The sequence below is a fragment of the Phalaenopsis equestris genome, unplaced genomic scaffold (assembly GCF_001263595.1).
Source record: "Phalaenopsis equestris unplaced genomic scaffold, ASM126359v1 Scaffold001057, whole genome shotgun sequence".
Taxonomy (NCBI): Eukaryota; Viridiplantae; Streptophyta; class Magnoliopsida; order Asparagales; family Orchidaceae; genus Phalaenopsis; species Phalaenopsis equestris.
In genome coordinates this window covers 300,010-321,796 of record NW_018165496.1, presented here as the reverse complement: position 1 = coordinate 321,796, position 21,787 = coordinate 300,010, and the positions used below count along the sequence as shown (strand labels likewise).

The 21,787-nt window shown below is 34.8% G+C and overlaps 1 protein-coding gene across 1 annotated transcript in view; it reads right to left on the bottom strand.

The window, feature by feature from the left end:
• Window positions 1–21,787, bottom strand: part of LOC110032911 (zinc finger CCCH domain-containing protein 24) — a 36,540-nt gene that overhangs the window by 7,985 nt on the left and 6,768 nt on the right. Inside the window, exon 11 of the mRNA XM_020736697.1 lies at window positions 17,419–17,514. Coding sequence (XP_020592356.1) covers window positions 17,419–17,514 — 96 coding nt within the window. The remainder of the gene's footprint in view (window positions 1–17,418; window positions 17,515–21,787) is intronic.

Sequence of the window (21,787 nt, the reverse complement as noted above, 5' to 3'; positions counted from 1 at the left end):
CACACGCCACCCCCCCCCCCCGCCCCCGTGTTAGCCGAACCTGCTGCTCCCGCTGCTTGATACAACCCTCACAACCCAAACCAGCTCCTCCTTCCTCTTCTTCTCCAGCGGGCTTCGGCCAGGTATACCTCTTCCCCTTCCTCTTTATTCTTTGCAGCGTACACGACATAACAAGAGTTACATACTTACCACTCAATCCAGTGTATTCACTTGCCTAACACCTAAACTGCAGTTTTATGGATGATTTTGGTATTATTTTTAGATTATCTTGCTTAGATTTATTATGGATGATAAATTTTGCCAATTCATGAATTAATTATGTGCAGAGGGGAACGACTGTTTGGCAAATATTTAGTGTTGAATTATAACATGATTATTGATTTCAACTTAACTGTTTGATTTATTATCTACAATCTATTAATCTTCAGTATTTTCAACTATTTGCCTAATGATTTTGACAGATAAGAAACCTACGGCTTTATTTTCCAGTTTAGTTATTGATACCAATCTTATGCACATTGATATGTTAAAGTGTTGGGGGGCATTTACATACCTACCACACAATTATTATGGATTTACATTTCTAACACCTTAAGTTTTGATCCCTCTACATACACATCTTTGCGCACACGCGCTAGAAGCCGTATCGATGTTGTTTTGACATGACATGAAAGATTTGGGTGGTATAAATGTAAGTATTAAAGTCTAGTTTGGAGATATGTTAACGCATAGGAATTGTGGGGTTTGCATGCAAATCTTTATTCAATTCATCTTGGTCGGTTTCTCGGTTTTATCGTTGTTTTGAAGAAGAATCGGGATGTTGTTCTAAGTTGTCAGTCTTACTGTTTTGCCTCGACTTTTTCACCGTTTGGGTATTATAAATTGCTGGTTTCGAAGGCTTTATATGCCACCCGAGTGTTGATTCATTTACTGTTCTTGAGGGGGGGCTTTGTGCCCCATTTAAATGCCGATTTTGGGGAAATTTACTTGTTATTTTAATGTTGTTTGAAGGATAATTAAATGATGTTTTGGGAACTGTTTTGGATGGGCTAATTTTGTTGCAGTTTTTGGAACTTTAAATGTACACTTTTAGGAAGGTTTTGTCACTATTTTGGGGCTGGTTTACATTGGTTTCGCTGCAATTTTTGGTAACTTTTAGGAAGGTTTTGTCACTGTTTTGGGACTAGTCTAAACTGGTTTCGCTGCAATTTTTTGAACATTTTTAGGGAGGTTTGATCACAATTTAAACGCACATTGTTTTGGGATGTTTTGAGATTGTTTTATTCACTGCTTTGGGGTGCTTTTGGTGACTGATTTAGGGCAATTTATTCACAGTTTTGTGGTGCTTTTGTGGGCTGATTTCGGAGCAGTTTGGATACTATTTTGGGAATTTCTAACATTGCTTTGTGTTTTTGCCCCTCACCCCTTTTTGCTTTGAGTTTTGGAAGCGGATTGTTTATTGCTTAATGGTTAAGTCATAAAGATGGGGATTTATGATTTAATTAATTGGAAGATATAGAAAACCTTAAATCACATTAAGCATAAGTTAAAGTGTAGGTTTCCTAGAACTTTAAGTGCACACCCTAGGTGAGAGTCTATCCACTTAGTCCTCGGTTTAGGCTTCCTACACTTTAGAAGCACACCCTAGGTGAAAGCCCATCCACCTAATCCTCGGTTTAGGCTTCCTACACTTTAGAAGCACTTAGAAGCACACCCTAGGTGAGAGCCCATCCACCTAGTACTCAGCATAGGCTTCCTAGATTTTAGGAGCACACCCTAGGTGAGAGTCCATCCACCTAATCCTCAGCATGGTCTTCTTAGATTTTAGGAGCACACCCTAAGTAAGAGCTCATCTACCTAATCTCTGCAATGTAACCTCCCAAGGTTTTCGGAGCATACCCTAAATAAGAGTCCATTCACCTAATTCTCCTCGAATGTACAGTGAAACTAGACACGTGACCCTAATTCATAAACTGACTAAGACACTATCCTTCCTTAATTAAATCAACAATGAAATTCTCTCAATGACTTAACCTACAATAAAACCCAATGCACTGGGATTTGAGCTTGGATATTACACTCAATCCTCCTGGTTAACGCCACATATGGATCATCGGACTAGAATAAGTCTAGGGTCTAGGTGGCGAGGGCGATGATGACATTGTTTATGTGTGCTTAAACGAGGGATACGAGGTTAGATTATTAGAATAGTATCTCCTACCTCAAAGATCTTTAATAAGGGAGAGGGAATGACCTATGATACTATTCGTCGATTCTTGGTGGGATCATTGCCCCCGACACTCTTAGGTTGTCAGTAGTTCTAGCAAGATTAGAGTGACTAATCTGTGGGCTGTACGGCTTTATAAAATATTTACAAAAATAAAATAAAAATTTCTTTTGCACGATTAAGAGAACTCTGCATAAAAAAAGACTTGAATAATAACTTTTGCATGAAAATTTTTCTATGAAAATTTATAAAGATCCACGGCTAGTCACTTGGATTGAGGTTAAAAACTGCCTTCTGTAGATTGTTGGGCCGGTAACTCCTGTTCAAGGTCAGGAAGCCCACTGCCCAGCTCTGAGCCCCCACTTTCACCAAGGTCTTATACCCAGTCCTGATCTTTCATATGTGACTAAGTGTTTCTTTTGCTTGTGGTTTTTACAACTCATTTTTTAGACTTTCGCGTTGGGTTTTCTCGTCTTGTTTAATTTTCTTGCAAATTTATTCAAATCTGCTGCAAATCATATTATGCTCGCAACATTAATAACACAACAGTAGCAGATGCCCATGTACGCTTTTACAGTTTATTTACAACATTTTTTACTTTTCAATTACTTTTCTTTATTTACCTGCAATCTACTCATTCTGCATGCAAAACCAAACTTTGACACCAAAATTGTGAAACATAAACTACAATTTTCAAACACTTAAACCCTGGAGCCATCGCGACGACAAAAGCTTGGAGCCAACTTTATGGGCAGCACGACGAAGGAGCTTGGAGCGAGCAACAAGAAGATCTTCTTCAGCATTATCTCTTTCTAGTATAATAATAACACATAGGACTTCGAGTTAGCTTGCCTAGCGCGACGTAAATCCTCATACTCCCTTTTTAGGCTCCTGTACAACCATGTTGTGTAGCGTAAGTCCTAACCCGCCTTAGGTTCTGAGGTTATCGTCGTGTGACACAACGTAAACCCTCATATCTCTACGGGCTATTTACATAATTGAGTGTTATGCATATGTAAGTCCCAAATAATAAAATTGGTAGGATCAAACACTTAATTAACATCACCTCTAAAATGCAGCCACACAGTAGGATAGTTTGGGAGGTCACTGAGGATACCCCTCAGAATCTGTGACATCCCCTACTCTTTACTTCATTTGGACTCCTGAAAGGATTGTTCTCACTTGAGCCACTCTCATTTGTTTTTTCATGTCTTAACTTGAAAACCTAAACCTTGAATTCTTAAAGACTAGAACCATTGATCATTATCGAGAGTTTTCTCAAGTGACTCCCGTCATTTGGGATGTAATTAACTATAGGGGTTTGCCTCTATAGGGAACTTGGAACCCAGATAAAATAAACCCTATTTAATCTTTGTATTAAATAGGGGAACTTGTCGGTCATATATAAAAGGTTATATATATATATATATATATACATACACACATATTGATACATATCTATATTTTTATATAGATGTATATCTATATCTATATATTTTGTACATAGATACATATCTATACCTATATATGTATGTATGTGTGTCTATATATATGTATATATATAAATAAATATATATATACACGTGTGCGCGCAGACATACATACATATATGTATGTACATATGTAGATGTAAGTATATATAGGTATATGTTTGTATATATGTATATTTAAGTTGGTAGATGTTTGTATATACGTATGTATATATGTATATGTATGTATATATGTTTATGTATGTAGATATGCATATATACATACATACATACATATATATACATACAGACATACATATTCACATACAAACATACATATATAGGTACATACATACATACATACATATATAGGTACATGTATGTATGTATACACACACACACATACACACATAGTTATGTATATATGTAGATGTACGTATATATACATATAGGTATGTATATATGTTGATGTATGTATATATGTATATGTATGTAAGTATATGTATGTATATATGTATATGTATGTAGGTATATGTATGTATATATATGCATGTATGCATATATGTATGTATATCTGTGTATTGTTTTAGATTAAGAGTTTTTCAAGTGCTTTGTAATGAGACAATCACTGATGTCTTTTCATCCCTTCAAGGGTTGTATCTCGATTTCCAAGTGGTGCATGTATATTGGTCTCCAAGTGGTGCTTCGACTGTAACTTTCCACAACTCCTCTGCATCCCTCCCACTTCGCTGACTCACATTCTCCATCGTTGCAAGACATACTGACAGTAGTTTTGTTGTTGTCTCCCTACAGCTCGTCACTGCATAGCCATTCTTCTCACTTGCGCAACCATTCTTGCTCCTTGTCGCTACTCGAAAACAGCTGTTTTGTGTTGTTTTTTGTTGTTACAGCCAGGACCAGCCATTCCCCTCATTCCAACTTGCTGTCCTCACCGCAACTCCTCCCCCTTGATGTTTTCCCGTCATCCAGTTGCCCCAAACAACAAACTACCGCCGTTTGGACTACCGTCCCTAGCTGCCAGACCCTTCCAGCCACTCATAATTGCTATCACTCCTCTATCATAGCCTAGAAACCCCTTCTCTGCCTTGTCGACACCATCCCCAGTTTTCTAACCATTACCAAAATCGCCCGGGAGCCGTCCTAAAGCGAGTTTGTGTGTCGTCTGTGTTGTATTTTCCCTTTCAAATGTGTTGGTTGTAATTAATTATTTGTTTTTAATAATATCATTTGTTTTTCTGTTGTGATTTGGGTTAACTCCGGTATTACCTAGGTTGATGTCTTAGCAGGCTCCACAATGTAGATGGTTTTTAATTCCAAGTCATCATAACTCTTATGTCTCAGCAGGCTCCACAATGTAGATGGTTTTTAATTCCAAGTCATCATAACTCTATGCCTTTATTTTTTTGTAAGGCTGTCTCCAATAAATGGCTAGTGAGAAAACAGTATGTTAACCTTGATACAAATCTCACAATTTGTCACAAGTAATTACAACATCAAATATGAATGAAGAATGCAGTACTGCAAAAATTACGTTTGAGATCCATTGATTGCAACTTAGAACAAATTATGTTGATAATATCAAAATGCCGAAAAATGCTCAATGATGAATATGATGAACAACGGACATGATGTCACACAGAATATAATTCACTTAAGAACAATCAAAGATGTCCAAACAACGTTCAATCATAAAATGGACCAAGCAAGCATTTCCAAAGTGTAGAAATTGTGTAGGGAAGAACCTTCTATGTGGCCAAACACAATGAAAATAACGAGGATTGAATGTGACATGAGAATTGAACCCGGAATGCCTAGATTACCGCTGATCACTTAAATGTCCTCTATTTGCAAAAGGAACTGCAAGAGCGAGTCCGATAAGTTGAAAATACTTAGAAAGACGCCCATATTATTCAGGTTTCTCACGTGAATCGAAACAATTCAAGATACATGAGAAAGGAGGTTATGCGTTCATGAATTAATAGATCTTTTATTTATTTCTTCTATTTTAAATGACAGCAGTAATATTAATATTGATATTAGCATTAATATTGACATTATAAAAAGGGGAGATCAAATGTAAAATTCCCTATTAAATCCTTACCTGCTCTCGCCACCCATGTTGTTTTCTGGCCCATTTCTCCATCACATGATCCATCCAATCAAACGAGAAAATAAAATATAGTAAAGGGAGGTTGAATCCTCCTAAAAAATATTTCTACACTCACAACCCCACTATCAACTTTTCCTTTACCCAAGCTATTGTGTCCATACCCTTCTCATTCTTCTGTGACACCTTGCCAGACTGAGCTCCTCCACGGCTCGCTTAGCCTATCTAAGCCTCCCATTCCGCCCCTCGCCAGATCACGTAAAACTCCCCTCTCAAACCTTATCACCTCTTCTCTTGCTCACAATCATGCCAAACATTCTCACGCAACCTGTCATACCCCGGATGCGGAAGACAGTACAACTTGACAATATAGAACATGATGAAAGAATTTGAACATATTTTGTATTAAAAAAAAATAATAAAGACAAACAATAACTAAAAGAAGCAAGAAAATATAATTTTATTTCATTTCATATGTTAATAATTCAATAACTGATACAAGTTAAAAAAAATAAGATTTCAATTGAAAGAAACTATACTTACAATAGACAAATAACTATTCAGACCCAAAAGAAAATACAAGAACTAACATAAAAACTAAAAATACCCAAAAATTAAACTCTAAAGCTGAAAAGTGTTTTGTGGAGGCAGTCCTCTGAGTGACTAAGTGGAACATGTTACACAAAATATTAACGACTTTAACAAATCAAATTCACTAAATAACTACTATTTATTAAATTATATGTGACAAGGAGCTATGGCATGCAATATGAATCATAAAAGGAACAAAATTGTAAGAAAAGTATCAAATGCTTATGAACATGAATATGAGTGACTTAAAATCATGCACTTCCATGTAAATATTTATATGTCACAATATCAAGTGTGCTTATACATGTAAAATTTTAATATTTTTTAATACTACCAAATAACTATATATATATATTTAATATAGTCGGTTCCCATGACACGTTGCAACAAGAAAATTATTGCACCAATCTCATGAAAATTTAATGATTTCTTTGATGATCCGTCTGTCCGACCAGCCACAACAAAGGTTTGATACCGATATAATAATATTATAATATTAAACATATTTCACGCACCTCAATTAATACACAGAAATATAATTATAGCATGTTCACAAATATTTATACAAATATGAACTAGCAATAATAAGAATATCAAACTTTAAAAATATAATAATTACTGGAATCAAAAGACAGGTAATTAAATAGAAATTTCTCTAGCAATAAAACAAACTAATTACTCATGAAATTCATTGTGAATAATAAAAAAAATATTTTACAAATATATTAACAAAATTTGAAGGTTATGACTGGCCAGCCTATAATAAATTAAAAATTTTATAAAAAATAATAAAGATAATGCCCCTAACAATGAATGATAGATTTATCCCCTAATAAGTAATAGTAACTTACTTCGAGACAGGCAATAAAACTCCTAAAAATTTTAATAGTTCAACATACGCCTATTAGTAGATCCTATACAAATAAATGTATTTAAACTAGTTACTTACTACCCTAATTGACATTTGTTAAAACGCTAAAACTTTTAATAGTTTTATTGCCCCCTCGAAGTAGCTATTATTTATTAGTATATAAATATACCATTCGTTGTTAGGTGTGTTACACTCGCTATTTATTTTAAATTCTTAATGAATTATAGATTCGTTGGTCATACACTTCAAATTCTGTTAATATATTTGCAATAGATTTTTATTTATTATTCATAATAAATATCATAAATAAATAGCCATGTTTTCTTGCTATATAAACTTTTGTTTAATTACTTAGATCATGTGTTTCTAGTATTTATTATTTTATTATAATATGATATTCTTAATATTATAAATTCATAATAGTTCATAAATATGGGCGTATATGTTATAGTTATTTTTCAATGTTCTGATTGTAGTGCATAAGATATGTTTGATATTAAAATATTATTATGTCGGTATTAAACCCTTGCAATTAGCCGAACTGACGATTTCTCAAAAAAATAATTGAGTTTTTTTTAGATTTGTAACGAACTTTTCTTGTTTTAGAGGGTCGTAGGAAACGACAGTTTCTTAGAGAAACAATCATTTTTTTATGAGATTCATGACTATTTTTTCTTGTTTTAGTGTCAAAGGAAACCAATTATATATATATATCTATATATACAAACTAGCTCTAGTCGGCTTGACTAGGTCTATATTAACAAGGGCGGTATATTCTGTAGTGATATATTATCAAAAAAATTGCGTTAAATCTTGTATGTATAAGCACATTATATTGTAGCATATAAATGATTATATGGAATTGCATGAGTTTAAATCCCACATATTCATGATCAAAAGTACTTGATACTTTTTTTATAAATTTTATCCTTTTTTATTATTCATGTCATGCCCCAATTTCTTCTCGTACATGATTTATTATTTAGTGAGTTTGATTTGTCAAACTCACTTGTTGATATCTTGTATAACAGATTCCACCTAGTCACACGGAGGACCGTCTCGATCGGAGCATACTTTTCAACTTTAGGCTACTCTTGGGCATTTTCAATTTTTGCATTAGTTATTGCATTTCGTTTTTGGTCTAGGAAGAATTTGTTAAATGTCATTTCAATTTGTTTCTGTTAATTTCTTATTCTTTCAATTAGTTTCTTATTTCCTTTCAGTTATATCATTTATTGGACTATTTATTTATGAAATAAAATAAAATTAAATTAAATTAAATTTCCTTGTTTATTTAATTATTTCTTGTATCTAAATTTTTTTTTCTTTTGAGAATACAAAATATGTTAAAATATTTTCATTAGGGCATTACATGAGCATGAAGATGAGAACATAGTGTCATGCATAACAAAGTGCTATGCCATATGAGCCACCCCTTGAACCTTTAGATGGGGCTACATGGTAAGAGTCAACTTTTGAATATGTAGAGCCACCTTTGGAATCCTGTCTGTCTGGTGGATGAATCAATGTTAGGAAAACTAACAAGGAAGTCTATTTAATTGGGGGAGATTGTGAAACTCCTTAAGTAGAATAATAAACAAAGAGGCGCTTTATGGTGAAAAGGTTGGAATTTTGTTAGAAACTCTCAAGTGTGCTCGTATGAGAGTACTCCTGTGATGGGTGACCTCTTGGGAAGTTCACCAACGGGGCAAATCCGTGAGGTCGCTAGTCCAAAACGAACAATATCTCGATGGATGAGAGATCGGTCTATTACACAACCAACAGCCAAATTCCTCGTCTTCTAGTTCACACGACTTCATCCAACCCACAAAACATCCCCCTATTCCACTCTATTTTTCCTATTTTGGCAGCACAACAACCTCCTCAAATATCTCCCTAAAACAAGTAACCAGCCTGCACCCGAGACTTTGTAGCTCCTCCATTTTCTCCTCTCTCACAAGCAGCACGCTGCTCCTAGCCATGCCTGAGAGCCACTCCAACATTCTGTTGCGCCCATCCTATATATCCTACACATTATCTCTCTAAAGAGAGCCTCATTCCCAGCTCAACATAATAGCGAACAATTAAACCTATGGAATCCCATCCAACCCGTCACTCACTTCCTATCTATTCTTACTCAACAAGCGCACTGGTGACGAACTCAACCTGCTGGCGACCCCAATCCGACTATTTCTTTGATGTTATATTAAGGTAAACGAATAAGAAATGGAATTCAAGAGTCATTAGGAATTATAATTGTCATTTAAAATAATTTGCTTGGGGTTGAAACAAGATCCAAGAGACTGTAGGATTTAATGTTTTCATTTTTCTTGATTCTGTAGGATTTTTAGTTGATATTTTGCCTTGCTTGAAAGAGTTACGGGATTCAAAGTTCTATAGGATTTCATGTTGTCTTCCTGGCTATTTGCAAGCTTGTATATGTGTGTGTGTGAGCGCGTGTATATGTGTGTGTGTAATAGAGAATAAAAAGAGAAAAAATGTGAAGAAAATTTATTCTATTGAAATTTATGTCGGTTTGCCATTTCATCACCTTCGCTCAATTCACACGTTAAAATATAATACAGAACAATATGTACCCGTGCGCATTCTAACGTGGCAGCGAAAAACTATAAAATTAAGTATTTGTGCAGATTGTTCCAATATGTTGAGATAACTCTATGTTTCTCTCACGCATGTAAATTGAAGGCTTAGTGGCCTATGGATGCTTTTTTAAGCGCAGAGTTAAAAGTCCCCCTGACCACGATGTTGCAAAACACTGGCCATACATGATTTTAAGCATACAACAACAACAACAAAGCCTTAATCCCACTCATGCATGATTTCAAGCATGTTGAGAAAAATTAGTGCTCCTAGTATAGCCCTAGCGCAGGAGTAACCTTGGAAAGCTGTCAAAATTTTATCAAAAATCGTGAAAAATTAAAAAATAAAAAAACAAACTTATCAGACAAAATACTAATTGAGAAAATATAAAATGCAAAATAAAGTGAGCAAAATGAATATTCAAAACATCATTTAATCATTTTTAAAATAACAAAATTAAACACAATCAAAACATGCATAGGAATTACAGGGGAGTTGAAACTTAACTCACAAGGTACAAGTAGAACCTCCATAAACTCAAACTTCTCAGAACGCTCAAAGAATTGAACATCCTTCTCATTTATAAATGGAGTAAGACACATTGCGGGGCCGCTCAAACAATTAAATCATATATACACAAATTCGGCACCCCAAAAAAAAAAATTGAAATTGCATCTAGGAACTCTAATGTAATCAGATTATATGTTCAATTAAAATTATAATTATAAATTCTATAATTAAATGATTGTGTTGAGGGAATATCAACCAGAAATGTCCATTCTAAAAATCAATAATTCAAAATTATAAAAATATAAAAATATTTAAATAAAATTTCATCACCCACCTAAAAACAACTATCATCTGATCTTTGCGATTGTTTGTCGAGGATAATAAATTTATGGTTAACCTAAACTCACAATAAGCAAATGTCAAATCGAATATATCAATATAGTCACACTCAAAACACTCTCATGTCAGTAAGGATGTAGCTCAAATCTTTTGTTTGCATGATTTGGTCAGTCAACTCTACAATTGAAAGTAGTTATGACCAAAGCCATTTGATCGGATGATCTGGGCAGACATGCTTCACTATATTATAATCACAATTGTAGCTTGTATATTCTACAATAATTTTTGCTTGGTTGAGTTTTGAATCGTATGGCATACATGATAGGGCATAAATCCCTATGTAAGCTAGTTTATTTAAATTAATCCTTTTAGACAAATATCCACCTCAAGTTTATAAAGTTCCCTTCGATAAACATATGACTGCTAAAAATAATCAGTTTGTCAAGTTGGGTCGACTACCTCCTCTAACTAAGTAGTTCATAATCCATGACAACTCGGGATGACAAGAACATGAGATCATGATCAGCTTTGTCAACATTCCCCCATCATCTAATTTTAAGCTCAAAATGATAAATTTCTACAATTTAAAATCCTAAATGTATTGTTAAAATATGCTAAGTTCACACACTTAGCGCACTTAATGATTAGCCTAAATTAAAAGTGCTTTCACGTTATCTGGGTAATTTACTACAGGGGCTTGCCCCTATGAGAAACCTCGTAATCCAAATCTTAAAATCCTCACAAAATTAGAGTGAAATCTCTTAACAGTCTTATCTTCAATCGTAATCTGTCTTCTGAAAATTTGTCCAAGAATCTTATGTAAAACTTTCTTATTCATTTCTTTTAAGGGAGGTTAGGCCATTGAATTTTCACATCGCACTACACAAAAAGGACCCGAAGTTAATTCTAAGTTTTACGTATAAGCAATGTTAGAAGCTGGGTCAACCACAATAGCTTTAGGAGGTAAAATTTAAAAGATGATACTTCCTCACTACAACAATTACTAAGTTTGTGCAGCTCTGAGAATGCTCTAAAATAGTTTGAAAATTATAATCAAATAATTGATAAGAAGAATACCTTCAAACTCAGCCTTAGCAAAAGCCATTAGATGTCGAACCTAACCGAATTTCTATCTCATGAAGAGAAGAAACAAACCATTTGACCAGAACCATAATCACCAAAGGCCTAGAAAAGAAGGCAGTGTCATAATTCATTTGTAGCAATTTGCAAACAATTGATAAGAGTACATAATGGATTGATCAGACAATGAGAAAAAATAATCTAAGTATGACTGACAATAGGTTCCCTTGAACAATGAAAGAATGGCTTCCACACTTTAAAAATCATCCGCATAATATGTTCAAAAAAAATGTCCTGAATAAACAGAATATTGAGAAAGCTTGATTGAAACATAATAAGAATCAATAAGTCCCGCACTATAAACCCCAACCAAATGCAGATCACCCATAAGTCTGCAAATAATCTTCATTCTTCGATGCCTGCAGAAATCATACCAACTAAGGCAAGGGAGAAAAAGCAAGGCCTACTTGATGAAGAAAGAAGAACAATCTAGTAGAGGACCCTGAAAAAGGTAGGTAGCTTGTGAAGAGAAGAAGCAGGTCTGTGAGAAAAATGAGTGGAAAATGAGAAGAATTAAGTCGAACAACCTGACTCTTATCTCTCCTAATACTTCAACACAAGAATGTGGAGAGAGAGAGAGAGAGGGGTAAGGAAGCCTTAAGGAGAGTAGTCCAAGATGCATGAGTCGTTAAGAAAGAAGCAACTCCCCACTGACAAGCTAAAGGCAGTAAAACCACAAGCAAATAGAACACAGGGCGAGCACTCATAAGTGGCAAGCCTGAAAGGCAAGCGAACCATTGATTAGGGCTTATTCGAACTTGACGGCGTATCTATAAGTATGGCCATGTATTGTTTCTTGACCTATAGTAAATGAATTATTTTTTTGCTCATGATTTCATACTATCTAAATCCACAATTGTAAATTTGTAATTGGATTCAACGCAGTTGCAAATTATGAATGTTTTAGTGAACGTCTCTCAAGTTGATTTAAGTTGATGTAAAAGCTAATGTTTGAAAAATTGGACAAAAACACCCATCTCTTAATTGTGAATTACTTTTTTGCTACCTACACATGAAGCGCATGCACCTTTACTAGTAGAATTATATGCCCTAATTTGTACATAATTCTAAACTTTTTTTAAAGAAAAATACTATTTTCTTAATAAATCCTACCACTTTTATATATTCTAGGCTGGGTGGAAAAGTACCTGGAAAATAAAAAAAAGGGAAATTTGAGAAAGGCGAGCGTCCGGTCTCTCCTAAGGATATTATTTGCTTAAAATTAAACGGTTCCTCTCCCCTTATATAAGACACGAACAGTAAAGAAAAAAAAAAATTGGCGTAACTACCTGACATGTCACTTTAGGTGATCATCGCTTAGAGACTAAAAACGCCTTTTTTTTAATGAATATGCTAGTTTATAAAACAGTTAATACTAAAAGCAAAGCAGAATTTACTTTGGCAAGGCAGGGGTGAGAAGCCGAATAAACAAGATTTTTTAAACAATTTTAAATAATAAAAAATTCTAGCACTTTCAAAAAGGCCAGTGTGCTATTTTGGCGCCTAGCCTAAAGGCAAATCTATCTTTTATATACCAAAAGTCAAATTTATCTTTTATTATTATTGTTGTTGAGTATAAATAAACTTGTTATATCTAGGGTTAGGTTTATGCATTAGATTGAATGGTGAGTCTCAAATTTAAAGTTGAGAGATATTTCTTACCTCCCGAATTGTAGTGGGAGAGAATGTCTACCTAACAAATTGTAGATGCATATGTTTAGGGCTGTCAAAAAAGCTCGTTGTTTGCAAACAGCTCGTGTTCGGCTCGTTAAGTAGCTCGTGTTTGGCTCGCTCGTTCAACGAACGAGCCGAACACGAAAAAATTTTTAAAGCTCGAATGTAAACAAGCCGAACACGAACAACAGTTTGTTCACTCCATATATTATTTATATAATAATATATTATATAAATTTATGTATAAGTTTAAATCATAACACCTCATGTGGCAATGTTGTTAGTGTCTTTTTTTGTATATATTTAATCTAGGTTCAAATCCAACATTTTACAACTATTTTTCTCAATTTATGTTTAACGAGCCAATTTCAAGCCGAACACGAACACATTGTTCACGAGCCAATTTCAAACACAAGCTATTTCGAACGAGCCGAACACGAGTCAAGCCTGAGCTCGCTCAAGCTCAGCTCGTTTACAGCCCTACTTATGTTTGTATTCTTGTAAAGTAGTTTGAGAGTAGTTTGAATTAATTAAAAATATTATGTTTGCCCTAACTTCTGTGGAAAAGTGTGCCGATTTTGAGGACGAATCATACCAAATTAGTATCATAGCTTCGTCAATCCTGCTCTGAACTATTTAAAATCGTGGTGATCGAATTTCCTGATACAAGTATCCATCGCCCGATTGGATCAAGCCGTCGTGACTGAAACTCACAATAGGCTCGCAATTGGAGGTAGCTGGGAAGAAATGCATGGGTTTGTGGTGTTTTGGGAAGACATCGACGAGATTTGTAGTGGTGAATCACACGAGTTAGGAAGCAATGGCTCATAGCGTTCTAGGAAGGCAACGATGGGCTCGCAGCTTACAGAAGAAGACAACGACGAGCTCACGACTTACAGAAGAAGGCAACGACGAGCTCACGGCTTACAGAAGAAGGTAACAACGGGTTCGGAACCTCACTGTTGTGACCGGACATTGCAATATAGTCGATCAGAGTTTTTTGCGCGATTCAGTCGTGTTGTCTATGCAATACAGTCGCGTCGTCTATACGATAAGGTCGTGATTAAAGCTAGCTGAGAAGGCAGTCTGGGAAGCGGCGTACACAGACAGTCGCGATCATAACTTGTGAGGAAGGCAACGAAGGGATCGCGGCTTACCAATTCGCGTGCAAGGTGGATAAGGGATCGCGTCTTTCTCCTCTTTCCACTTGGGATCGTCATGTGGGGAAGGATCACATCTTTCAGTCATTTCCTTGTGATGGCAATGCACGTCTTCGACTCAAAGAAAAGCGGCGAACCGCGGGAATCATAGTTTGAAGATTGCCAACGGTGGGATTGTAGTGTGCCTCGTGCGGTACAGTCGCGATTCTCAAGCAACAACAGGATAGCGGTGTATAGAGTGACTACACCCCGTCATTTACTACAGTACCAACTCTGAAATTCTAGAATTTTCAATCATTCACCTCGTTCTACGGCGTGCAGGCACTTTCATCTTTTGGTGATCAAAATTTTTTTTGGGAAGAAGGGCAGTTAAGAAAATAGATGACTTAAAAAAGAAACTAGAGGAAAAGATCAGCCAAATCAGATCTGGAATGTAAGAAAGGTCCGCCAAAGAGATAAGGTTTTCAAGCATGGAGAACAGAATAAAGGACCTATTCGAGAGCATGGGGGAAATTCAAAAGATGATAAAGATTTATTGAGATGCAATCCAAAACCTTGTCGGCAGTTCAATTTCCACCCAAGGGTTGACCAAAGATTCATTGGCTAAATCGAAAGAAGAAGAAATCTAAAGTGAGGAACATGAGGAAAACATCCACTATCACGAACCCCCTCTCACAGCTCCGATTGGGGGTGGATTAGAGATTTTTTTATGGAGACAGTTGAGCCGAAACATAGAGAAGAGATTATGCAAGAGGTATGGATAAGCACAAAGAAGAAAGGAGAGAAGCAGGGAGGGGATTTAGCTACGATCGAAGGAGAAAGTTTTACCCTCGATACATGGTGGGAAATGGAGGAAGAAGTCGGGGTTGAGATGTTAGAATTAGGAAGTTAAAGATGTCAATCTTCGAGGGGGGAGACGTAAATGGGTGGGTGCATCAGGCAGAGCGATACTTAGTGGTGAATGGGCTAGACGAGGAGGCGAAACTCATGGCAGCAGGGATATATTTGGAAGTGAAAGCTTTAGCCTGGTTTCAGTAGAGGGAGTTTAGATACCTGATCTATTTGTATGAGGAATTCAATAATTATTTGTTGAAACATTTCCGAGCAATTCGAGAAAGAGACCTACATGAGCAACTCTATACCTTCACTAAAGAGGGGACCGTCATGAAATGCAAAGAGAGATTTGAGCTATTGTCGAGATGGCTGTGGGAAATTTCTGAAGCAAGATTGGAGGAAAATTTCATGAAGGGCCTAAAGCCCAACATACGTGCATCACTCCGATTATTGAGACCGCGGGATTTAAGGAAACGATGAAGCCAGCTCGGATGATAAAGGACAAGAATCAGATGAAGAAGGCCAGTATGAGCAACACAAATGGAAAGCGAAATCGAACAGCTACAACCATGAAGATACCAAAAGTTCATACAGTAGAAGTCCAGAAAGAGGCAGCACGGGACACAAATAATGGATCATGACCGAGAATAACACTCAAACGCATTTCATAGACAAAGATTTAGGATAAATGAGCCAAGGGGTTATGTTTTCTGTGCGATGAGAAATATACCCCAGGACACTGTTGCAAGGATAAAAAATTACAAGTTTTCATAGTGCATGACGAGAAGACAAAATGAAAAAATAGAGACAGTTGTGAGGGAGGAGGAACACTCACTTTTTTCCACCTTGAGGACAATGTTTCTTTTGTGGGGGGAGGGGGTAGTATTGTTACGTTGGCGCCTAGCCTAAAAGCCATTTTGTCTTTTATTATTATTATTATTATTATTATTATTGGATATAAATATGCTTGTTATGTCTAGGGTTAGATTTATGCATGAGATTAAGCGACGAGTCTTAGATTTAAGGTTGGGAGATATTTTCTATCTCTCGAATTGTTGGTGTTTTTTTTCTTTGCATTTCTGTTGAGTTGTTTGAATTATTGAAGAAATATTATGTTTGCCCTAATTTATGTAAAAAAACGTGTCGATTTTAAGGATGGAATGTACCACAATGATGTTACAAACTTATAATACTTCTCAATTTCAAACCTATTAAACTCATTTAACATCATAGAAGAAATTAGTGTCAAATCCAACATTATGAGATCACTTTAAAACCTTATTTTCCAATCCTTTGTACTAAGAATTGTATTTTTTGGACATATGGTTTGGCTAAATCTTTTTTAGCAACCTCTAAGAATTTAAACCTTCCATAAAAAATCTCTTCATTGGTAAAAAAATATCAAGACGAGATGATGGGAATTGACAATTTTTTTAAAAAAAATAAAATATTAGCAACAATAAATGCAGCAAATCTTTCATTCAAAATTATTTAGAAAATCAATAGGAAATAGAAGAAGACCATTCATTGAAGCGTAATCACATTCCCCAGTAGTAATTCACAATCTATTGTTCATTATCTAAAAGCTTGGACTGTTTCCGAATGATTACCATCATTTACTAGATTTAAGATTTTGATTCAAATACATGGCCACTTAGGCCTCTACTGCAGAACTCCTCTTCAGCAAGGAAACTGTCTAATTTTTTTTCAGGTATTCCTAATAGAGGAAGTATTAAAATCACTCAGCAATGTTACTATTGAAGAATTTAGAAATCCATCTCAGAAAGACTATATTTAGAACAATTAAATAAAGCACACTGATTTACAAATTAGAGGAAACAGAAGATAAAAGTTCTAACCATAACGTAGCTCACCTTTCCACAGATAAATCTGCAGTTCTTTATACCATTAATCTCTGCATTTCTTTTTGCATCTGAGACAGCAGACTCGTTCATTTCTACGCCCACAACCTAGTGAAATTTAAAAGAATAACTAAACAGTAGAAAACAACAGCAATACAGTTCAAAAAAAATCATCACAATCATTACTTTAATGCTAACTATTGGGATCAGCTTTTGAATCTTTATATTCATTCCATATGAATACCACAGAAAAAACTAAGACAATTTTTCAAAAATATTTTTAGTTCAAGAAAAGCAAATTTTGAAAGAAGGCATTAACTTTATGCATAATTCTTTTAGTATTAATGTACACACATACAACCGTGAGGTATGACTGCTATATGAAATGCTGCCATCATCTTAGATTTAGTGATATGACTATTAAAGAAGGCAGAAAATAGTATTCCAACCACAGCCGATTACAGCTAAATCATATCAAATCGAGATTACATCTTCAAATATCATAAAAAAATAGAGTAGAACCAAGCGGACATGCTTGAAACTACAGTCACCTTAAGTAGCCTTGGCTTTAAAAATACCATCGCCATCATCAACATCAAACTTCTACCAGCTATTTGGGGACGGTAAAAAATATAATAAATAGAGATTGTGAAAGGGAAAAAAACATCAAATGATAGTATAAAATTGTTTAAATTAGTTTAGAAGAGCATATATAATAATGTAATAAGGTTTATAGATTGATAACAAAAGTGAAGTAAATTTAGCTCTAAAAATACTGCATAAACATAAAGCCTTAGATCTGGAATTCAAATGAGATAACAATATTTGGAGAATTATAGGGCATAGTGGTCAAGTTAACAAATACTTTCAACAAAAATTTGAAAAATAATAAGACGTTAAATGGATAGTCAAGAATCATTTTACCAATATTTAAACACAAATAAATCGTTCAAAATTGTTCTAACAACATGGAAATTAAACAATGGAAGGGTAATAGAGTAGGAGTGTAAAAGTCACCCTTGGCTTGAACTTGAGCTTGATTAACTAATCGAGTTCGAACTTGAACTCGAGCTTAATTTAATGAGATTTAGAGGGCCCACAAGCTAGCTTATTTATTATGAAAGATAAAATAATATTAATTCCAGCAAGTATTATACTAAGAAAATAAATAGAACATGTAATTAGTATAAAAATAATAAGAAGTCATTTGATACAATATATAAAATATATTTTTTCATATTTTTAATAACTAATTGAGAAAATTTTGAAATTTATTAGAATTTTAATGTATTGTAAGTATTTTTTATATTAATATTTTTTAAACGAGCCAACTCACGAGCTGAAGAGTCGAGGCTAGCTTGAACCTCGCTAGCTGGTGCAACGAGCCCAACTTGTGAGCAACTTATAGAGTCGAGCCTGAGCTCATTCATCAAACCCGAGCTCACTATATGATTGAGTACCAATAGAATTAATTAGGAATACATTAAGAATGAATTGCATGTCAAGGATATGTTGAAATCATAAAAAAATGCATGATGAAATGTTAATTTGTATTATAAATTAGTTGTGGAGTAGCTAAAAAAACTTTCGGTTATAATATAATGATATCAAGGGCCAACAATAGATACATATCACTTAACATTTGCTATGAAGATACTTATAAAGGGCATTCAAAGTTGGATGATTTTACACACACGTTGAATAAGCAAAAAGTAGGAAGAATAAAGAAAATATTTATAGACAGACAGTTTAGATTTGGTGGAACCAAAACTAAGTATATGATATGCAATTTTAATGTTTGTGATATTTGCAATTACAAGCCAATATTAATAAAAGAAGAGTGTCATCTAGCTGTCAATGGTTTAAGTATATTGATCTATTGTATAGAAAAATGTGAATATAAATGAGAAATTACTTTTAAAGTTAAATTTAAACTCTTAAATTAGAGAAATGGCTTAAAAGTATGTTACGCAGATGCCTAAGGGCAATTGTATCTTTATTAGCCTAAGGGTAATTTAGTCTTTTGTTATTTGTTACGTTTAATGTAAATAGGGTTGATATGTTTAGGTTTAGGGTTATGCAAAAGATTGTCGTCTTGAGTCTTAGGGTTAGGGTTTGAGGAGAGATTTTCCACCTCTCAAATTGTAGGATTTGGGAGATATCGACTACCTCTCGAATTGTAGGTATTCTCTTATATATTTGTAATGTGTTGTTTGGTGTTCGTCAAATAAAATTATTGTTTTTTTGCTGTGAAAAATTCATCTTGAATCATATCAAAGTGAGAGTCGCCTTCGTTTCATGACCTAGCCTTGTGAAACAATCGTAATCAAAGCCGGGAAGCACACATACAGCTGTGAAAAATTCATCTTGAACCGTATCAAAGTAAAAGTCGCCTTCGTTTCATGACCTAGCCTTGTTAAACAATCGTAATCAAAGCCGGGAAGCACACATACATGAGAGGATAGAGAAGGCGAAACATATCAAAGTGAAACATATCACTTAACATTTGCTATGAAGATACTTATAAATGGCATTCAAAGTTGGATGATTTTATACACACGTTGAATAAGCAAAAAGTTGGAAGAATAAAGAAAATATTTATAAGACAGACAGTTTAGATTTGGTGGAACCAAAACTAAGTATATGATATGCAATTTTAATGTTTGTGATATTTGCAATTACAAGCCAATATTAATAAAAGAAGAGTGTCATCTAGCTGTCAATGGTTTAAGTATATTGATCTATTGTATAGAAAAATGTGAATATAAATGAGAAATTACTTTTAAAGTTAAATTTAAATGAAGATACTTATAAAGGACATTCAAAGTTGGATGATTTTACACACACGTTGAATAAGCAAAAAGTTGGAAGAATAAAGAAAATATTTATAACACAGACAGTTTAGATTTGGTGGAACCAAAACTAAGTATATGATATGCAATTTTAATGTTTGTGATATTTGTAATTACAAGCCAATATTAATAAAAGAAGAGTGTCATCTAGGTGTCAATGGTTTAAGTATCTTGATCTATTGTATAGAAAAATGTGAATATAAATGAGAAATTACTTTTAAAGTTAAATTTGGGCTCTTAAATTAGAGAAATGGCTTAAAAGTATGTTACGTAGATGCCTAAGGGCAATTGTATCTTTATTAGCCTAAGGGTAATTTAGTCTTTTGTTATTTGTTACGTTTAATATAAATAAGGTTGATATGTTTAGGGTTAGGGTTATGTAAAAGATTGTCGTCTTGAGTCTTAGGGTTAGGGTTTGAGGAGAGATTTTCCACCTCTCAAATTGTAGGATTTGGGAGATATCGCCTACCTCTCGAATTGTAGGTCTTCTCTTATATATTTGTAATGTGTTGTTTGGTGTTCGTCAAATAAAATTATTGTTTTTTGCTGTGAAAAATTCATCTTGAACCGTATCAAAGTAAAAGTCGCCTTCGTTTCATGACCTAGCCTTGTTAAACAATCGTAATCAAAGCCGGGAAGCACACATACATGAGAGGATAAAGAAGGATCGCAGAATGATGTGTCTAATCATGATACAACCAAATAAATGGTTGTGGTGATAGACGAGCGTCTCCTTTACATTCATACCGCCCAAATCAAATAATTCATGTCCAAATCAAATGGAAAAGAGATCGAACGTGAGGAACATGAGGAACATGAGGAAAACATCCACCAACAAGAACTCCCGCAACTCGTGCCCCTAAATCTAATAGGGACTAGATTAGAGATTTCTGATGAAAGGAGTAGGGGTGAAACACAGAGGAGAGGTTATGCAAGGGCTTGGGAGAACTATGAAAAAGGAAGGAGAAAAGTCAAGATGGGGTATGGCTATGATCAAAAGAGGGAGTTTTACCCTAGATACATGAGGGGAAATACCGGAGGGAGGGGAATTTGGGCTAGAGATGGTAAGGTTAGGAAGTTGAAAATGTTGATCTTCGATGGAGAAGACACACATGGTTGGGTGTACTGAGTAAAGTGATATTTCACAGTGAATGAGATAAATGGAGAGGAAAAGCTCATGGAGGTAGAGTTGTGTTTGGAGGGGAACACCCTGGCATAATTTCAGTGGAGGGAAGCTGGATACTTGATCCGTTCATGGGACGAATTTATGGATTACTTGTTGAAACATTTCTGAATTAGTCGAGAAAAAGATCTACACAAGCAATTTTATGCCTTGACTGAGGAGAGGATTGTCATGGAATAAAGGGAGAGATTCGAGCTATTGTCGAAATGGCTGCGAGGGATTTATGAAGCAGGATTGGAGGGAAACTTCATGAAGGGCATAAAGCCCAACATACGGGTAACACTCCGACTATTGAGATCTCGGGGAGTGAGAATAACGATGGAGCTCCCCCAAATGTTGGAAGACA